Source organism: Podarcis cretensis (assembly GCF_951804945.1).
Source record: "Podarcis cretensis genome assembly, chromosome: 6".
NCBI lineage: Eukaryota > Metazoa > Chordata > Lepidosauria > Squamata > Lacertidae > Podarcis > Podarcis cretensis.
In genome coordinates this window covers 24822164-24842112 of record NC_137175.1, presented here as the reverse complement: position 1 = coordinate 24842112, position 19949 = coordinate 24822164, and the positions used below count along the sequence as shown (strand labels likewise).

Genomic DNA, 19949 nt, shown 5'->3' with positions numbered 1-19949 from the left:
ACTGTATGTCGCTTTCGAGATCTTTCCGCCCAAGCTTTCCCTGACTCACAAGAATGGACCCTGTGGCACATGTTTGAATTTCCGTTTCAGTTGCTTTTCTGCTTTTATATCACTGCGTTACTGGTTTTAGGTTTTTGTCTCAAGGCCCTATTGTGTGTTTTCTGCACCAGTGGTTCCCAATTGGTGGCCTGCGGACCCCAGGGGGTCTGTGGCGCCATTCACATAACAAAGCTACCATAGAGATACCAAAATTTTCCAAAGTTGGGGGTCTGCAGTACTTGGTTTATTGGGAACCAATACTTCTAGACCATACTTAACAGCTTTTATTTTGAAAATTAAGTATACAGTATTGAAAGAAGCAGCAGCTGAGATCGGGTGCCTGACCTAACACCGTCTGGGAAACGTCAGGGCTAAGCAGGCATGTGAACCCGGGTCTCCCCAGTCCAACACTGGAGCCACCACAACACAGTAGCCATTGATCCGAATTCCACAGCGGAGTGGCGTGTGTGTCTTCCTCTGTTGCATCTTCTTCTGCCTGTCCCAAGTGCAGCCTTCCACCACGCAAGCGGCGACAATCCCGACGCCCGACCCCACCGCTTCCTTTTCCTGCTTCTTCTCTTAGGCGCCGTCACGTGTTCGGGAAGGCGGCGAAAAAATAACAAACCAACCAACCAACCCGCCACCTGGACGCGAGTCGACCCGAGACTCGCAGGCCGCAAAAAGGGCCCTGCGTTGCGAAGCCCGGCGCCTCCCATCTTCCTTCCAGCGCGACCACTCCTCTCCTGGGCTCCCTTTTGATTTGGGGTGGGGGCGCGCGAAGACAAGACCCAACAGAAACGTGCCACTGCCTCACTTGTGCTGGGATGAAAAACCCACCCGCCACCCCCAAAGTCTCCTGATCTCTCTGCCCCCCCCCCTTCACATGCAAGGCAAGGAGGAAAAACTGGATTAAGGAAATCTTCGCTTCTCGCTGAGCCCTGCGGACTAGTCCTGCCTGCTCACTTTGGGGGGGGGGAGGATCTGGAGACGAGGGCGTCCGAATCCAACCCTGAGCCTCCTCCTCCCTTGTTATAATGTGCAAAGAAAGGAAGGTGGGGGGTGGTAGGACCGGGGGGGGGGCGGTATGCGAAAAAGAAAACCCTGCTACAACGCCCCCCCCCTCACTCCGACCTTGCATACGTTGCTGCAAAGCACGACACAAGAGAGTCATTTAAGAATGTGCAATGGACTCCGATTACTGGACGTTTTCCTCCCCCCCCCCCGCTACTTCCAGCCATTACTTGCTGAGCTCTAGGGAGATTTTTATCAGCCTGTCTCTGATCGATTCCGAGAGAGAGAGAGAGATCTGCCTGCAGAGTCGAGGCAGCGCCAAAGGGGGCTGGCAGAGAAGGAGGAGGAGGAAGAGGGAAGGGGGGCGGGGATAAAAGGGGCAGTCGCAGGGGGAGGGAGCAAGGCTGCGGGGGTTGCCAGAGCCCTCCTCTCCGCCCCCGATCGCAGCCAGCCCTTTCTAGCCCCCGGCCAGCCTTGCTTGCGCTTGGGGAAGACCGACTTGGAGTTAGATTTTTATGCATATTTGTTTTCTCTTACCTCCCGCGCCGCCGCCACCTCCGTACTATCCGGCCCGATTCCCTTTTTGCTCGCTTTCGTTTTAAAAGACTCGAGAAGACGCGGAGGGGGTGTGGGTAAAACCCCCAAAAGGAACGAAGGAAGAAAAGAAAGCAAGCAGAGGGAAAATGGTGCATGATCGCGAAGGGGAGAGGGGCGATTTTCTCTCGTTTTGGGGGATCGAAGAGCTGCTGGTTCCCAAGAGGGCGCCCACCGACCGGGGCTAAGGAGTTCGCCTCTTCCCTCCCGTTCGCATTATAAACACTGGTCGGTAGTGGCATCCTGGCTCCTTCCCTGGAGGAACGGCTTCCCAAGATTTGAAATTCGTTGCTTCTCGGTTGGAAAAGGCTCGGAGGATGTTGGTGTGGAGTTGAAAAAATAAATAAATCCACAACCCGGTTCCCCCCTTTCCACGCTTTTGCTTCCAGCTTTGGCGTAGAAGAAGCGTTTGAACTCCTTCTTTTGTTTGGGAAGTTTTCTGCCCCCTTTCCCCCCCTTCATTCGCCCAGCGTTTGCTGAACCCGAGGGGGGGCGAGAGAAAGAGAGAAGAAAAAGGACTCGGGAAGCCACCATGGCGTCTGTTTTTACCAATGGACCCTGCAACCCAAGCGAAGCCGAAGTGGTTCACCTCTCCAGGAGCTTGGAAGTGGGCACCGTGATGACTTTGTTTTACTCCAAAAAGTCCCAAAGGCCAGAAAGGAAAACGTTCCAGGTGAAGCTGGAGACCAGGCAGATCATTTGGAGCAGGGGCTCGGACAAAATCGAAGGCGCAAGTAAGTTGTCTGGCATATGAAAACACACACACACACACACACACATTTTAGGGAGCAGCGTCTGAGTGGAATGTGATGAGCATTTTCATCCATTTTTTTGACTCTTTCTAGTACTTCGAGGGTTGAGGCTGCAGTCCTGGAGTGGGGAAAAAAGCTAGGGAAGAAGCTCCATTTGCCACAACTGGACTTACTTGCAAGTAAATTACTCGCAAGGCGTAGCTCCTGCTTGAATGAACTCTCCCTCTAATGTAGGGGATGCAGCTGATGGTCTTAATAAATTAACGGATGCGTGCATATTAATTCACCCCTGCCCTCATGTAATGCTTTCTTGGTTTTGCAAATCCACAAATGTTTAGCACACAAATGGGCTTTTAAAAAATCTGGTCACCTGGGGAAATCCTTACTCACTATGGCGATGACTGGCTAGTGGTGATTTACATGCCTAATTTTTGTAAGAGTCATTTGTTCTAGGGCAGCGATGGTGAACCTGCGACCTTGTTGTTGTTGTTGGACTCCAACTCCCATCAGCCCCAGCCAGCATAGTCAATAGTCAGGGATGATGGGAGTTGCAGTCCAACAACATCTGGGGCCCCAACAGCTGGAGGGTCACAGCTTCCCCATCCTGGTCCTAGAATAACATAGGCTTCGGTTATTTTATGAGTTGTTTTGTGCAAGAACCATCCCAGAGCAACTTGCTCCATGGTGGCTTTGACAAAGAAAAATCCAACAACATTTACAGTGGTAATATATATTAAAAGTGACCAACAATTATACTGCCTTAAAAAGAAAATTAAAAAATCCTTCCCATTCACCAAAAGGATAACCACCTCCAAACCCAAGAGATTGCCCATGAAAGTAACAGCAAGAACCATGACAAAGTTAGCACCCAAAAACCTGGTAGAACAAAAATGCCTTTGGCTGAGGGTGTAAATGTTGCTGAGATTTCCTGAGGTGACCATTCCACAAGGCGAGTCTGCCACTGAAAAGGCCCTGTCTCTCTTCTCCCAGAGAATGGCCTCAGATAACTATTTCAGGGCTTATTATTGCAGAAACAGCCATCAGTCAGCTTTTGAGGTCCTAATAATAATAATAATAATAATAATTTATTATTTATACCCCACCCATCTGGCTGGGTTCCCCCAGGCACTCTGGGCGGCTTCCAGCAAAATATTAAAACACAATAGTCCTTCAAATATTAAAAGCTTCCCTAGGGTTGCCCCCCCCCCCAGGGTTGCCTTCAGATGTCTTCTAAAAGTCCCTAGCCATGAAAAGCTTTATATGTCAAAACCAGTACTTTAAATTGGACTTGGGAGCGATTCAGCAACCAGTGCAGCCACACCATAATGGGTGTGATCTATTCTGAGTGCCTAGTTCATATTCATAATCTGGCTGCTGAATTCTGCTGTGTTCTTCCTCTGGCACAAAGGTTACTAGTCGATCTTGGGCCAGTAAGTATATCTCAGCCCAGTTTATCCCATGGGATTGTTCTGAGGATATGAAAATACTTCTCTTCCTACAACACATAATTTATGGCATTCCCTGCTCCACAATGCAGAGATGTTTGTGGGCTTAATTTTGTAGGAGACTAGGAGTCTCATGCCCAGTGGAATTATAAAACACAGGGGGAAAAATCAGTTTAGAAATCAGTGGTAAATCCAGGGGAGATTTGAATGGTTCTGTCTGCCATCTTGATTTTTAAAAGCATCCAATTGTATCCTAAACATGGACAATATCCTGCTCCTCGATCTCAGGAACCATCATGCAAAATTTCTTAAGAGGTGTCCAAATGCATAGAGAACAGCCTTTCTACAATATACTGTAAAGTAGACAAACTCATGGTTTATCAGTGGTGGTTATCTATAATGGGTAAATAGAACCTCCGGGTTCAGGGGCAGTGAACCCTAAATACCACATCAGGATCACATAACCTTGGTCCTTAAAGATCCATACTTCATGTCGCCAAGCCTTATTCAAGATTCTGACATACAAAGCCCTGAATGGTTAGGACTGAGTTATCTGAAGGAGTGCCTCCCTGTCTGTATTGTCCTGGCTGTGATCTTAAGAGCTGCTGCTTGTCATAGAATTGTCAAGTGAAATCTTTGGGACAGAGCCTTCTTGGTGATGGCACCCTGGTGATGGAACAGCCTTCTTGATGTATAGCTGCCACCAACTTTAGTTATTTTTCAGCACTATCTGAAAACTTTTCTGTCAGGTCTTTGGGGACGTCAACCTGTGGGTCTCCAGTTGTTGTTGGACTACAACTCCCATCATCCTTGAGCTCTGGCCTTGCTAGCTAGGGGTGGTGGGAGTTGTAGTTCAACAACATCTAGGGACCTACAGGTTGAGAAAGGCTGCTTTAAAGGTTCTGGTGTGTACTGAGTGGAGGAGGTGAACGTCGCGTGGTCTGAACTGTGCAATATTGCTTCTGTTTTAATGCCTTGGTTGATTTTATGAAATGCTGTATTTTTATGGTTGCCACTCACCCAGAGATCACTTGGTGATAAAGGGCAGGATATAAATTTTACAAATAAATTAAATACATAAATGGTGATGGGTGGTTATTATCTTCATACCCTGCTTGTTGACTTTTGAGAAAGATCTGGTTAACTACACTGAAAAACAGGAAGATGGGTGAGACCTTTAGTCAGATTCAGCAGGGTACTTGTATGATAGAAGAAATGTAGGGGTGTGTATGTCTGTGTAAGGGGGGAATCAATTATGCTTTCCTGATGATTAATAAATAGATAAGGCCCTAGTCATACATTTGTAAGTGCCGTTATTTAACTGGTCCAACCATTGCTGTTGTAAAAGGTAATGCAGGTGTTTAGGTTTTACCGAAAGCAAGCTTACTTGGCCTGATGGTGAATTTTGTATCACCCTCAAGGGGTAGTACAAGTGTTTGGCATGCATATAATTCCAATATCCCCTTAGCTCAAACTATGGTGCACAGATTTGTATAGATCTTGCCAATGCAAGAATAACTTTTTTTAAAAGTGCGTTCTGTTGTAAGCATTCCCCTCCTTCCTGATGACATAAGTAGTCATGATCACCTAACCATTCCACAATTTTTCCACTTGCCCTGTTGATACATCAGAGCTGCAAGAGGAAAAGATATTTCCTGTTTTTCTCAAGTGATTGATATCTATATCTATATCTATATCTATATCTATATCTATATCTATATATATATTTATTTCATGGCAACTGGTTTTTGACTTGCACATTCTCAAGTTTGAATATTCTCTTGAAAGGTTTTTATAATTATTTTTTGGGGGGAGATTCTAAAATTTAAATTGTAACACCTTTTTAAAAAAAGTAAAGGGGAAAGTACAGCTTTTGAAGCAATGTAAAGCTTCTGAAAGCTTTCAGTGCAAGTTTGAACTGTGTAATTCCTGCAGGCAGGGAACAGTTAATTGTCTGGTTCTCTGTGGTGAGTAATATTTGTATCCAGGTGACAAGACAAGAAAGATTTTGTAAAATGGAAGGTATTTTTTCTGCAGTGACTGCACGATAAATGAGTAAGGTATGCACAAGCAGATTGGCTAGTATAAAGTTCACCGCACCAGAAACCTTTTTTTGGATTTATTTTCAAGGCTAAGTTCCTCTGTCAGATACACTGTCTGTATATTTTCCAACTTAATTCATAGATCTTCCTCAGTGAACTTCCATTCATTGTTAGGTGCTTAAAGACTGCAGTATCCCATGTAATACAAATATTATTTTCTGTGAACCTGCCTTTTTTATCAGTACCTTCTGCTGCCATGTTCTCTGGAATGTAGAGAGAGAGTTGACAACTCTTCAGTCTAACTTGTTCCCCATTTGTCCTGCAGGGAGGTTCTTCATACATGAAATGTGGAGGTCTGGGGTTCTTGAATCTCATGCCAGATGAAATCTAGGTAGTGAGCAACTGAGATAGCAACACACTCTTTTCCGCCTTTCCTTGAGCTAGATATCACTCAGCAAAAGGTCTTGTTGCACCTTCAAGACAGATAGATACATTGTGGCATAACATTTATTTATTGCAGTGTGTGTAGAAAGACACTGAAATGTAAGAATACAGTTTATGACATTTCATGCTTTTGGACCTCACTGTTTACATTCCTCCCCCTTTGTGCTTGTGCATGTTTGTTTGAGTGAGTGAGAGAGATTAAATATATATATATATACATAATCTTCACCAATTAAAGACAACAGTTCATGCATCTGAGTCAGTGGGCTCTGCCACAATAAATTTGCTGATTTTTAAAGTGCTTTTTTCCTCTTGCTCTTTTTTTGTTTCTGAAGTAGACTATCACAGCTACCCCTCCTGGAAATGACAAAATAAGAAATGCTAATCTCTAGAGATTAACTATTAGTCACCAATTTATCAGCCTTGCAAGAAAATGTTTTTTTTCCTCTGCAGGATGGTGGATTGATTAGCTGTAATCCTTTTCTAAACCCTGTGAGTTGGGCCTTTAATCATACTAATTTAATATCTCTACCCAAGCTTCATGTGCATTAATTTGGGGGTGGGGGTAGGGAGCAGGCAACAGGCCAGATTTCCAGAGGAAGAGATTTAAAATGGGATGTGTCCTTTGCTCCTCTTTACTATTGTCATTAAGGGTTTTTTGCAGGCTTCAGTGTGGGGAGTAATTTTCCTTCTTTGCAGCATTGAGCTGTGATTGATGGGGTCCTGTTTCTCTTTCTCATAGTTGTTTTGCTTTCAGTTCCATGAGCGGATGGGGAAGAGGTGAGATGACCATGAAATGGTTAAAGGTAAAGGTAAAGGTACCCCTGCCCGTACGGGCCAGTCTTGACAGACTCTGGGGTTGTGCACCCATCTCACTTAAGAGGCCAGGGGCCAGCGCTGTCCGGAGACACTTCCGGGTCACGTGGCCAGCGTGACATCGCTGCTCTGGCGAGCCAGAGCCGCACACGGAAACGCCGTTTACCTTCCCGCTGGTAAGCGGTCCCTATTTATCTACTTGCACCCGGAGGTGCTTTCGAACTGCTAGGTTGGCAGGCGCTGGGACCGAGCAGCGGGAGCGCACCCCGCCGCAGGGATTCGAACCGCCGACCTTTCGATTGGCAAGTCCTAGGCGCTGAGGCTTTAACCCACAGCGCCACCTGCGTCCCTGTAGCATTATTTCCGAATCCAGGACCATGGTTTGTTTTGCCCAAACCACTGTGATCACTAGCTGTTTTGAAGCCATGGCTTGCTGTTGGCTTAAAGGTAAAGGTAAAGGTACCCCTGCCCGTACGGGCCAGTCTTGACAGACTCTGGGGTTGTGCACCCATCTCACTTAAGAGGCCAGGGGCCAGCGCTGTCCGGAGACACTTCCGGGTCACGTGGCCAGCGTGACATCGCTGCTCTGGCGAGCCAGAGCCGCACACGGAAACGCCGTTTACCTTCCCGCTGGTAAGCGGTCCCTATTTATCTACTTGCACCCGGAGGTGCTTTCGAACTGCTAGGTTGGCAGGCGCTGGGACCGAGCAGCGGGAGCACACCCCGCCGCAGGGATTCGAACCGCCGACCTTTCGATTGGCAAGTCCTAGGCGCTGAGGCTTTAACCCACAGCGCCACCTGCGTCCCTGTAGCATTATTTCCGAATCCAGGACCATGGTTTGTTTTGCCCAAACCACTGTGATCACTAGCTGTTTTGAAGCCATGGCTTGCTGTTGGCTTAAAGGTAAAGGTAAAGGTACCCCTGCCCGTACGGGCCAGTCTTGACAGACTCTGGGGTTGTGCACCCATCTCACTTAAGAGGCCAGGGGCCAGCGCTGTCCGGAGACACTTCCGGGTCACGTGGCCAGCGTGACATCGCTGCTCTGGCGAGCCAGAGCCGCACACGGAAACGCCGTTTACCTTCCCACTGGTAAGCGGTCCCTATTTATCTACTTGCACCCGGAGGTGCTTTCGAACTGCTAGGTTGGCAGGCGCTGGGACCGAGCAGCGGGAGCGCACCCCGCCGCAGGGATTCGAACCGCCGACCTTTCGATCGGCAAGTCCTAGGCGCTGAGGCTTTAACCCACAGCGGTCCCTGCTGTTGGCTTAGTGACCATAATTTTTTGGGTGGAACAAACCCTGTGTTCAGACATAATTAGTTGCTTCTGATCCACACACCCACCCCCCCCACTTGTGGAAGGGGGGAAGGAAGTACAGTGGTACCTCGGGTTACAGACGCTTCAGGTTACAGATGCTTCAGGTTACAGACTCCGCTAGCCCAGAAATAGTACCTCAGGTTAAGAACTTTGCTTCAGGATGAGAACAGAAATTGCGTGCCAGTGTTGCGGTGGCAGCAGGAGGCCCCATTAGCTAAAGTGGTACCTCAGGTTAAGAATAGGTTCAGGTTCAGAATGGACCTCCAGAACGAATTAAGTTCTTAACCCGAGGTACCACTGTTTGTGGTCTGTATGCACCAGGATGCAGACCATGCAAAGTATGGTTTAATGAACAATGTTTTCTGGCTTAATGTGTGAATGTGGCCAAAAAAACTTGAATAAAGGCCAAGAAGCATTGCTATCCACCTATCCAATGGTTGTCTTTAGCATTTTGTCACAGGGAACTTTTCAAGATGTGTGTCAGATTAATGATTTCCCTTGCAAAGAATTGCTTGAGGAATATCCGTGAGGGTGGCCCATAGGTCTGCAACTTTCTGAGTAAGGGGAGGTCTTCTAAAGGAGGAAACTGTTCCCCCTCCTTGCCAGTGGTTGCATCTGGGATGGCTGCTCATTCACACAAATTGCCACTCAACATGAGACAGTGCTGTCCACCAACCTGGATGGCTTTGAAAGAGGATTGGACAAATTCATGGAGGAGAAGCCTATCAGGGGCCAATAGCCATGATAGCTCTACTCTGCCTCCACAGCCAGAAGCAATAATGCTTCTGAATACCAGTTCCTGAAAGCCACAAAGGGAGAGAATGCTCTTGTACTCTGGTCCTGCTTGCAGGTTTCCTATAGGCATGTGGTGGGCTGCCATGGAAGAGAACAAGATGATGGACTAGCTGTGCCATTGGTGTGATCCTGCCATCCCCTACTTATGTTCTTAAGCACCACTCCTCTTACGTAGCATGCCAGTCAGTAATGCAGGGCATGTGTGTGTGTGTGTTTCAAGCATCACAGCCTGATCCTCACCTGCCTGTAGCTTCCATGTATTTGAAAGGAAAAGGCCAGATTGGAAACATTTCCATTGCCTTTTCTGGTGTGGTAGATGCGTGTGCTTGATGTAACACCTAGAAAAGGAAGAACACTAAAATTAGTAAATGATGACAGATGCTAGTATACTTTGTACTCGGGTATTTGAACTTGGGAACAGCCGTTCTTGTGAGTTGAGGTCTTATCTTCACTTGTTCTGCTTTTCGCAGTGATTTAATAAAGTAGGCCTTCTTTCAAGATGGCCCTAGAATGCATTGATATGAATATCAGTGGCTGAATGTAAGAATGAGCTTTGTATTATCAGAGGCATTAAGGAATACTGTGTGTTCTGTCTTGTGCTTAAGCTGAATACTTCTGTTGTTGTTGAAAGGCTGTTTGTCTAGTCCAGGGGTTGGCAGACTAAGGCCCGGGGGCCAGATGCGGCCCCCCAGGCTCACAATTCTGGCCTGCACTGTGAAGGCAGAAGCCGCCGTGAAGCCGAGACTCCTGGCAATGGTGACGGGAGGAAGAAGCTGAGTGGCGGCGACTCTGCCAATCAAACGCCGCACCTGGTTTACCTCAGCGCAGCATGGGGACGTCTCTGCCAATCAGAATCTGTGCCTGGTTTGATTGGCAGAGCCACTGCCGCTCAGCCTGTTCCTCCCACTGCCACTGTCCTGGGGCTCCTGTGGGCCACAGAGCAGAGTGGACAAGCTCGCTCTGCCTACCCACTTCACAAGAAGCAGCAGCGGCAGTGGTGGCGGTGGTGGCAATCCCTGGGGAGGTAAGCGCAGCACCTTCTTTCTCTAGGCGGGGAGGAAGCGTGTTTCGTGCCACCACTGCCAGCCCTTTGACGAGTGAGGCAGGCAGCAAACTGAAAAGGTGGCCGGAGCTGGGGTGTGTGTGGGGGGGAGGACTATTCGCCCCCCCCCCCAGTGTGCATAGAAATTCATTTTTAAAATATATGGAGAGAGAGAGTGAGAGAGTCCGGCCCTCCACAAGGTCCGAGGGACAGTGGACTGGCCCCCTGTGGAAAAGGTTTGCTGACCCCTGGTCTAGTTTTTTTGTTTTCAAGCTGTACTATCCAGTGCTCTGGATTCTGTCTGAGGAGTGAAAGCTAATCCATGGGATCCAGTGCTTGATCTATTCTCTCTTTCTACTCATCCAGCATATCCTATCCCTTCTTTTCAGGGTTTCCATTGCTGAAGAGCATCAAACTGCTCTGTTTGTGTGATGACACTATAATAGGAAATACATTAAACTACTGCAATGAATAAAGCTCTTTTATCCCCAATGACTTCAGGGATACATTGTGGGCGATAGCAGTCCAAGGGCCAGTGCAGCTGTATCTGTTTTGATACCCCACAAGGTATTGTCCTCCTTCCCCTCATAGTTGAGGGAAGAGGCCTGCAGAGTATTCATGATGCTTCATTAAATAGATCATTAAAAGCAGTGCTGTGGCCTGTTTGGCTGCAGGACTGCCCCACATTAATGATCAACATCCATCACAGGTCTACATGTGCTGTGCTTACTCTTAAGACAACCTTTCGTAGGGCTGCTCCACGCAAGATCCTCAGCCAAGCACTTAGCTGAGAAAAGGATGCACAGGAGCAGAAAGCAAGTGAGAGGGGTCTTCTCTTTAATAAATCGATTGCCACTTTGCTGTGCAACTGGCTGCAGAATCCATATCTCTGATAACAGTGCATCTCACTTGCTTGATTGCTGGATCATTTTGAGCCATTCTCTGCTCTGCTGGGCCCTTCATCACTATAGCAACAGACTGTGGAAGTAGCACCACTTATTTTAAAATAGGAGTATTATTTTTCCACACTATTCGTGTGCGTAGCTGGGCCAGTTTGTCACTGCATTTGCGCTTAGTTGCTGGTTGTGTTGATTGCATTGGAAGATTGTGGAGACCTTTGGTCCTGTCCTTTACAGAATATGCTAGGCTTCCATTTTCAGTAGTTCATCTAAACAGGGGTGGTTAACCTGTGTTCATCCAGACATTGCTGAACTACAACTCCCATGATCCCCCACAATTGGGTATGCTGGCCCGAGTTCAGCTGCATCAGGAGGGCTACAGGCTTCCCATTGCTGAGCTAAAGTTATCTTCCATTTGTATCTTCTGTGATGTAAAATAGCATGGCTGAATTGAGATGATGGATTGGGTATGAGTGGCAGGTGTGAGATTAAGCAATTCTGCTTCTAATTTGCAACAAGATACCTTTTTGTCTGTATGTGGTAAACCATGGTTTGCATCAACCATATTTTGTCCTCACAGCAAGATACAACTGTGGAGAAGGGAAGGAGGCAGCATGTTACCCTGAAGCTCGCTGTTGTTTGTTCTTGGGCCTCCAAACCATGGTTTGGATAATTGTCTAAACGTGACCATTCCCTTTCTTCACTCCCAGAGCAAAAACGTCTTTGCTGCTTGCGAGAATTGAGTGGGTGATGGAAGAAGTCTCAGAGTGCTTGTATCGTGGGAAACTGGGTGAATTATGCAAGCCTCCAGCTGAGTCTGTACAAAAGAAAGCCAGCGCAAAAGTTAAAATGAAGCAGTTATGAATCCTGGACTGACCAAATAATCTTAGCCATAAAACGCTGCTGTAGGCAGCTGTGGGTCCTGACTGCCAGATGAGTGGTCTCAAGTTGCTCTTCTCCAAACGCTGTGGAAACCTCTTAAGAAAGCAGAAACTTTCTTCTTTGTGAGACTGGCTGAAACCTCTTAGCAGATGTTCAGTAATCAGTTACAGGTCAAATAAAAACTGCATTAGGAAAGTTGCTTTTAAGTGACCTTACATATTTTAAAAACAGAGGTGTTTTTGATTTGTTTTGTTTTTCAGCATCTGAGTCTAAGGCAGCATTTAAAATGCTGCTTAGTATTGAGTGTCATCTGAGTCCTCCTCCCTTTTCTGGATGCTGCTAATATAGTTCCTGTAAGAATATCTCTACTTTTTAATGCAAGGTGGTGCTGTGGGTTAAACCACAGAGCCTAGGGCTTGCTGATCAGAAGGTCGGCAGTTTGAATCCCGGCGACGGGGTGAGCTCCTGTTGCTCGGTCCCTGCTCCTGCCAACCTAGCAGTTCGAAAGCACATCAAAGTGCAAGTAGATAAATAGGTACCGCTCTGGTGGGAAGGTAAACGGCGTTTCCATGGGCTACTCTGGTTTGCCAGAAGCAGCTTAGTCATGCTGGCCACATGACTCAGAAGCTGTACGCCGGCTTCCTCAGCCAGTAAAGCGAGATGAGCGGCGCAACCCCAGAGTCATTCGCGAGTAGACCTAACGGTCAGGGGTCCCTTTATCCTTTACCTAGAGAACCTTTTCAGGAAGTCTTCCAGGGGTTTGCAAGCTCAAGGTGGGTGGGACCAGAGGCAAAGTGACTCTTAGCTTTATGCTACAGATGTTTCTATGCCCACTCTCCATGCTCCATCTGAACAAGCAAGAAGAATGATCATAGTTCTGGAATATACAAAAGTACTTAAGGAGCGTTTGGAGCAAGGCCAATGAGAGGTGAGGCCAGGAAGGGTGTTCAAGGGTCAGACAGAGAGATCTCAAGGGATGCATTCAGCTCCTAGGGTTAAGGTTCCCAATGCCTGCTCAACACAGACTCCTAACACAAAATGATGCCAGTAATTTAATCAATTTTCTTGGGTTTTCTGTTGACCATATTTCCTTTGGTTAATGCATCTGAAGAAAGACTATAGCTGAAAAGAGCAGACATGGCAAACTAACTCAAAAAATGATAAGGTGCTTCCCCCCCAAAAAAATGACCCAGTCACAGTACCTTTGTTAGATTCTTGTTTTTTTTCTTTTTTTTAGCCACATCAAGTAATTTCCCCATCCATTGTCCCATTTCTGAACTCCTTCAACCTGGAGGTTGCTTTCAGTGGTCTGAAGGAGCATAGTTTGTGTATTTCACTGAAGAAGAAGACAGCAAAGCTTGTTCCCAGTATGGTTGCATTTGCAATATGTCAGGATTTGGTACAACCCCACCCACACTACTGAATAATGGTTGCAATTTGATTGAAAATGTCCAATTCCAGGCCTTTCAAGAGGTTGTTAGATGAGTGTTAAGATTTCTTGGACATGTTCATAACATGCCTGTTCTTGTGGCTTAAATTATTATTGAATCTTACTCCACATTGAGCTTTGGGAAAGCAGCGTAAAATGCACTGAACAGTTCTTTACCTGTAAGTTTTGGAAAGTCAATTGTTTTCCACACATTTTGGCACCTCTTAAGATACCTTACACAAAGTTTGCGTGGTGGTTTTTGACATCAAAGAGCAGGTTTTCATCTGCACTTGTATTTAGTTGGTTGCCATTTTGAATCAAGATATTGAAATGAATCTTTCAAAACTTTTAACTACGGATTTCAAACCTGCACTAATCTTTTTTGAATTCTGGAAGAATGCCAGGTAAAAGACTTATAGTCTTCTTTAAATTTGTGAAGTGGGTTGCAGCATAGTTCTTCCTTAGAAGAAGACTCTTGTTCTCTGTGGGATGCCGAGGTTGTGAAATAGTGACTAACAGAATAACCCTTTCAAATTTGACTCTGTGCCAGTGGACAATATTACTTCTTTACTAACCTTACAGTCCAATCCCTTGCTGACTCAGAAGTCAGCCCTGCTGATCTGCACAAGGCTTCCTCTCAAATTAAAATTCTGTGAAGAAGTTTGCAAGATTTGTGACTTGGTGTCCCATAATTTCTTCCCAGCTCTCCCTGTTACTAATATGTATGAAGAAGTATGAAAATGTGTATATGTTCCTCATAAGACCAACTAAGAGTCATGTGTTCTCTCTGGGAAATAGCCATGTCTGTTGGTTACATAAATGTAGGCGTAAATAGTATCTCTGTCTAATATGGAAAGTGGTGCAGATACTGGAGAGGAAGAGAGGAGGTGGGTTCTATCTCAGTTGGAAGATACAGGCTGAAGGTAGCTGCTGGGATGGATTTTTTTCCTGTTTACATACTGGGAGAGGTGCCAAATGGTGATGGAAAGCCAAAAAACCGCTTTACCATTGCCTCTGTGTGTGTACGCGCATACACATTTGTATGTGATTTGTTTGGTTTTTTCTTTATCTTTTGGAGAGCATGTGCCTATCAGAAAGAGAGCTGAGGATTTTTGGAATCTCAAAAGCTGCAGTGCTTCTGTATTTTTTTGATGCGTACTTATTATTTTTTGTCTTCCCCCACCCCCCTGCCCAGCCAACCACTGATACGATGCTTAACAGAGCAGCTTTCCTTTTGATAAATTGCTCTTCACCTGTTGGTCCAGAGCAAGCCACTTTGCTGTCCCTCTGTGGGATTCCTGCGTGCACTTTCTGCTGCCAGCGGACTTGTGGGGATTGGTAATTACAGTGCTCAAATCCCACAACCACCTCTTTCAATTGTGGCATGCGCACACACTCTTTTTTAAACACACACACACACACACACACACACACTATGATGATGGAAATCATCTTACAGACATAATGACTGGAAGTGTTTGAATTAATGTTGCTTCATCTGCAACTGAAAATTGCTCACTCTGTCCTCTCGCTGGCATTTGGGTGGGGGCACTAGCAGTGAGATACAAGAGAGATTAACAACAGTGAAAACTATGCAGTGGTGCATAGGATCTGATGCCATGGTGGTAGGGGAAGCAGACAGCTCATTGGACCTGGCCCATTCTTGTCCCTTTGGACCATTGGCATTGACATAACAATGGTTCGACCCATTCTCTGCTCTGCTGTGGCAATGCTTTGCAGTGGAACAATGCTCTGGGGTTTTTTCTTTTTCTAAAGGGAGTGGAAAAGGAAGAGATTTTTAGTTGCAACTGGGACAGATCTTCCCACTTAGCAGTGTGTAGGACATTGTTGTTTCTGAATATCTGCATATCCCGCTTTTTGAACCGAAGCTTCAGCGAAACTGCCAATAGCATTAAAACCAGAGACATAAGAGTAAAACATAATACACAGACAACAAATTAAGCAGCAGGGACAGTGAACAAAACCTGCAGTTACAAAGAACTCAGTAAAACAGCCAGGGAAGCCTTCTACAAACCAGAGCACCCAAATGGCCTCTGAAAAACAACACTGCCTTCACCTGGCATTGGAAGGCTAGCAGGAAAAAAGGAGAATGAAATTGTCTCTCCCCCCGCCCCCCAGTATTTTCAAGAAACCAAAGAAGGTTCTTGAGGAAGGTCTTCAGTAGGTTGCTTCTTATGGGAGGGGTTGGTCTTTTAGCAGAGATAGTGCCAGAGAATCAAGAGGCTGTGTACTAGCAATATACCGTATGTACTTGAGTATAAGCTGACCTGAATATAAGCTTAGGCACCTACTTTTAGCACAAAAAACTGGGAAAACTTATTGACTTGAGTACAAGCTGGTTCACCACACCACAAACCTGGTGGTGGTGGCAACGGTGGCGGAGGAAGAACAAGCAGCCCAAAAGGGCTCCTTTCGGGCCGCTCATCATGATTAAATTGCTAAGTAATTCCTGATGGTCTCACGGGATTGTAGCATTGGTATATTACAGAGTACTTTTTACTGGCGCCCAAGGTAAGGCATCAGAGGTGATTCTTCGAATGATGCCAGCAATCTCTATTTCTGCATTAAGCTTGGATCTTTGCACATCCATCCATTTGAAAGTCATCTGCCCCAGGGAGGTACATTGGTAACATATCTGCCGTTGTCCCTTTTGGCTTGGTGCCACATAGTTGCTAAGGAAGAAGGTGATAAGCATTGGAAAGCGTCTACTGTGAATCCACACGGTGGAGTAACTGGTGACGAAAAGAAGGGTGGATTTGATTTAAATCACTAGTCAGTAAGACTTGATTTAAATCATTTTTTTTAACAGACTCATTCTTGCTGGCATAATCTTAATCTTTACAACCAGAGGAAGGTTACATTTTTGGAATAATACATTTTCAGAGTAGTTTTTACAGTTATATCAAAAATTACTGATTTGGTTATACTCTTAGAAATACATAGACAGATAATTATGAAATTATTGTGAGGTTTAATAAGTTAACTGTTTATATTTGGACAACTTTTCTGCTGTACTTTATTGGAAGGAGAATAATGATAATTTCCTTAATAACAATTTAAACAATTTATTTAACTAAAGCAATAACATTATAGCATATGTATCCATGTTTGTTAACTGATATGGTTAAACATTTTGTTTTTTGTTGTTGTTTTTTTAAAAAAACTTAGACTGAGTTTTAGCACACATGAAAAACTTAAAACAAATCCTTATTTCCTGATGAATAGCCTTTGGACTATAATGTAACTTACCTGGGAATAATAAGCATTGGCCTACCTTACATGTTGGTTTGTTTGGAAGGGGCCATAGCTCCAGTGATCCTCAGGCAAAAGGATGTCATCTGTTTTAACAAATTGTGCCAGAGGGGTCATAATGACACACTTCCCTGATAAAACCATGAAACTGAACTTAGATTAGCCTGTAGTTTTCCAAGGGAGGGGGGGGAGAGATCTGAGGTCAGGAAGGTGATCCTAAAGCAAAAGACATGGAATGGGGAGGGAAGTGCAGGACCACCCAGGAAGCCTCAAACAATGCTTTGAATTATTTTTCGCTGACATTGAGATATTGTGCCCATTTTCACCTCTGTCCTGTTTGGACGCAGACCACACTAAGAGCCTGCCCGAATACTGTGAACATGCCAGTTTAATTATGACTTGACAGACTGGTGCTTTTGTGCTAAGTGCTTGCGGCTTCGGGATGTTGTTTTTGTTTGTTTGTTTCGGGAACAGTAAAGATCTAAAAGTTTTGTAATTAAAAAAAAATGGACTTGGCGGTGCTGGAGAGATACCAGTTAACCTCTAGGATTTTCTCTGGTTTCTTCTTGCCGGAGCATCCCTTAAGATCTAAAGCTTTCATTGTGAGTGTACTTAGTTTGAACCTTTCATCTGCCATTTGGTAGACGGTCCAGCAGAGAGCTGGAACCTATTACAGGAAGAAGTAGAGAGGCGTAGCTGGAGTATTTTAAACTTAGATTTTTAGAGCTCTGTTTATTTGTTTCTGCATTTTAAATGAAAGGGCACGAAGTTCAAGTTCAGCGTAAACAGTACTATTATCATGAAACCTTTTAACCTGTTTCTGAAACAAACAAACAAACAAACAAAATCACAGTGGAGAGACAGAAAAAACAGAGCAGTAAAGCTCCTTCCATTCCCTTTGTCTTTATTTCTGTGCTGTTTGGACAAGTTGCTTACAATTTTTCTGGTTGCAAATGTTTAGTCATCTGCATGGACTGATACAGGGTTTCCGTAAGACCTCACCATGTGCTGTGCACCAGATTGCAGATTTTATCACCATTTCTTTAGAATTCTTTAGAATTAGACACCATCTCCTTTCCCGTGTATTTCCCGCATATTGATTTCATATAGTACTTAAGTGGAAACTATGAGAACATAATGAGTCTTCCTGAATCAGACCAAGGGTCTGTCTATAATAATAATTTATTATTTATACCCTGCCCATCTGGCTGGGTTTCCCCAGCCACTCTGGGCGGCTTCTAACAAAATATCAAAATATAATAGTCTAGTCTTATCATGTCCCAGATTGATCAACCAATGATATGATATGATACTGCATTGTTAAGATAGTTTTTAATATATTAATGTGACTTTATCTTCATCTTTTAAAACTTGGTTATACTGTATATCACTTCGGGACATTGAGGGTGGGGAGAAGCAATATATAAATTTAATAAACCTAAACCTAACTACAGTGGACCCTCTGGATACAAATTTAATTCGTTCCAGGGGTCTGTGCACATTCCAAAAAATCTGTATCCAGAGGCGCCGCTCCTGTGCATGCGTGTGGCATGCAATGTGCTTCTGTGCATGTGTGAGCAGCGAAACCTGGAAAAATACTTCTGGGTTTGCCGCTTTCGCAAACCGAAGTTTACATTACTCAAGAGTGACGTAACCCGAGGGTCTACTGTGGATTCTTCTGGGAAACCTATAGGCAGGGTGTGAAGGCAAAATTTGACTCTCACAGTTGTCTCCTATCAAGTAGTATTCAATGGCACTCTGGTCTCTGAACACAGAAGTTCCATTTGGCCACATCATGACTAGTAACTATTGGTAGACCAGTCCTTCATGAATTTATCTTAAACCTCCATTTTAAAATACATAAAGCCAGCAGCTGTCATCACATCTCGTGGTTGTAGACTCTCTAAATTAATTGTGTATTGTATGAAAGCTTCCACTTGTCTATGCTGAGTCTCCTGTAAATAGAGGGAGATTGCTGAAAACTGAAGTGAAATCTCTTTGTGGTGGGGCAGGAACAGTAAAGCTCATCTGCGGTTGCTCTTGTAAGGATAAACCATCGTTTATTGTTAGTTCTTTTAAACTGACCACAGTATCACAGCAGCTAAAAGGTGTCAAGTGAAATAAACACGCAAAGAGAGAATAATGTATATATATATAGGCAAAACTAAGCACAGATTAAAAAAACCCACTGTTTTTAAAGGGGTGAGATTCAAGTCTGAACTCTCGCGTTTAAATCAGTGGGACGCAATAGTTCTTAATGCTGGATGGACCTTCACTTTTGTATGTGCACATAAAGGTAAAGGGACCCCTGACCATTAGGTCCAGTCGTGGCCGACTCTGGGGTTGCGGCGCTCATCTCGCTTTACTGGCCGAGGGAGCCGGCGTACAGCTTCCGGGTCATGTGGCCAGCATGAGTAAGCCGCTTCTGGCGAACCAGAGGAGCATACGGAAACGCTGTTTACCTTCCCGCCAGAATGGTACCTATTTATCTACTTGCACTTTGACATGCTTTCGAACTGCTAGGTTGGCAGGAGCAAGGACCGAGCAACGGGAGCTCACCCCGTCGTGGGGATACGAACCGCCGACCTTCTGATCAGCAAGCCCTAGGCTTTGGGGTTTTAAGCTACAGCGCCACCCGCGTCCCAGCCCACCCGCGTCCCAGAGTATGTGCACATACTCCTGCATTAATGTAATCTTTGTCAAATGTATCAAATCTTCCCAATAGCTTTTTAAACTTGTATAGAAGGACCAAACGAATTGTTAGGCAGTGCGTTGCATTGCAGCTTGGGAGGGAAAACGTACTGTACTTGGTAGCAAAGGTATTTCTCTCCACCTAAAGGAGCTCCTTGTGAACTGAAAGCTGGTCCAGGAAAAAGCAATCATCTTGGCTTCATGGGAAGCAGCTCTCTGCTGTTTATGCGCACAATGGGTGTGATTATTTGTTAAATGCTTAACTTTATTTCCTTTTTTCAAAAAGAAAACACCAGCAGCTTCTTCTTGTATCACAAATTTACTCCTTCAAAGTAGATATAACAATCGGACGTATTTTAAAATTTAGGCACTAGAATCCAAGGCAGAAGATGTAGAAAAAAAGGCTCTGTGCTTATGGGCGGGGGGGGGGGGAACGGTCCTTTGGGCTTTTTCTAGGATTCTGAATGTAGATGTATGAC

The 19949-nt window shown here is 45.2% G+C and overlaps 1 protein-coding gene across 2 annotated transcripts in view; it reads left to right on the top strand.

The window, feature by feature from the left end:
* The first annotated feature begins 1456 nt into the window (after window positions 1-1456).
* Window positions 1457-19949, top strand: part of PLCG1 (phospholipase C gamma 1) — a 96561-nt gene continuing 78068 nt past the window's right edge. For both annotated transcript variants that reach the window (XM_079978903.1, XM_079978902.1), the window contains exon 1: window positions 1457-2378. In XM_079978903.1, coding sequence (XP_079835029.1) covers window positions 2177-2378 — 202 coding nt within the window. In that variant the 5' untranslated portion in view covers window positions 1457-2176. The remainder of the gene's footprint in view (window positions 2379-19949) is intronic.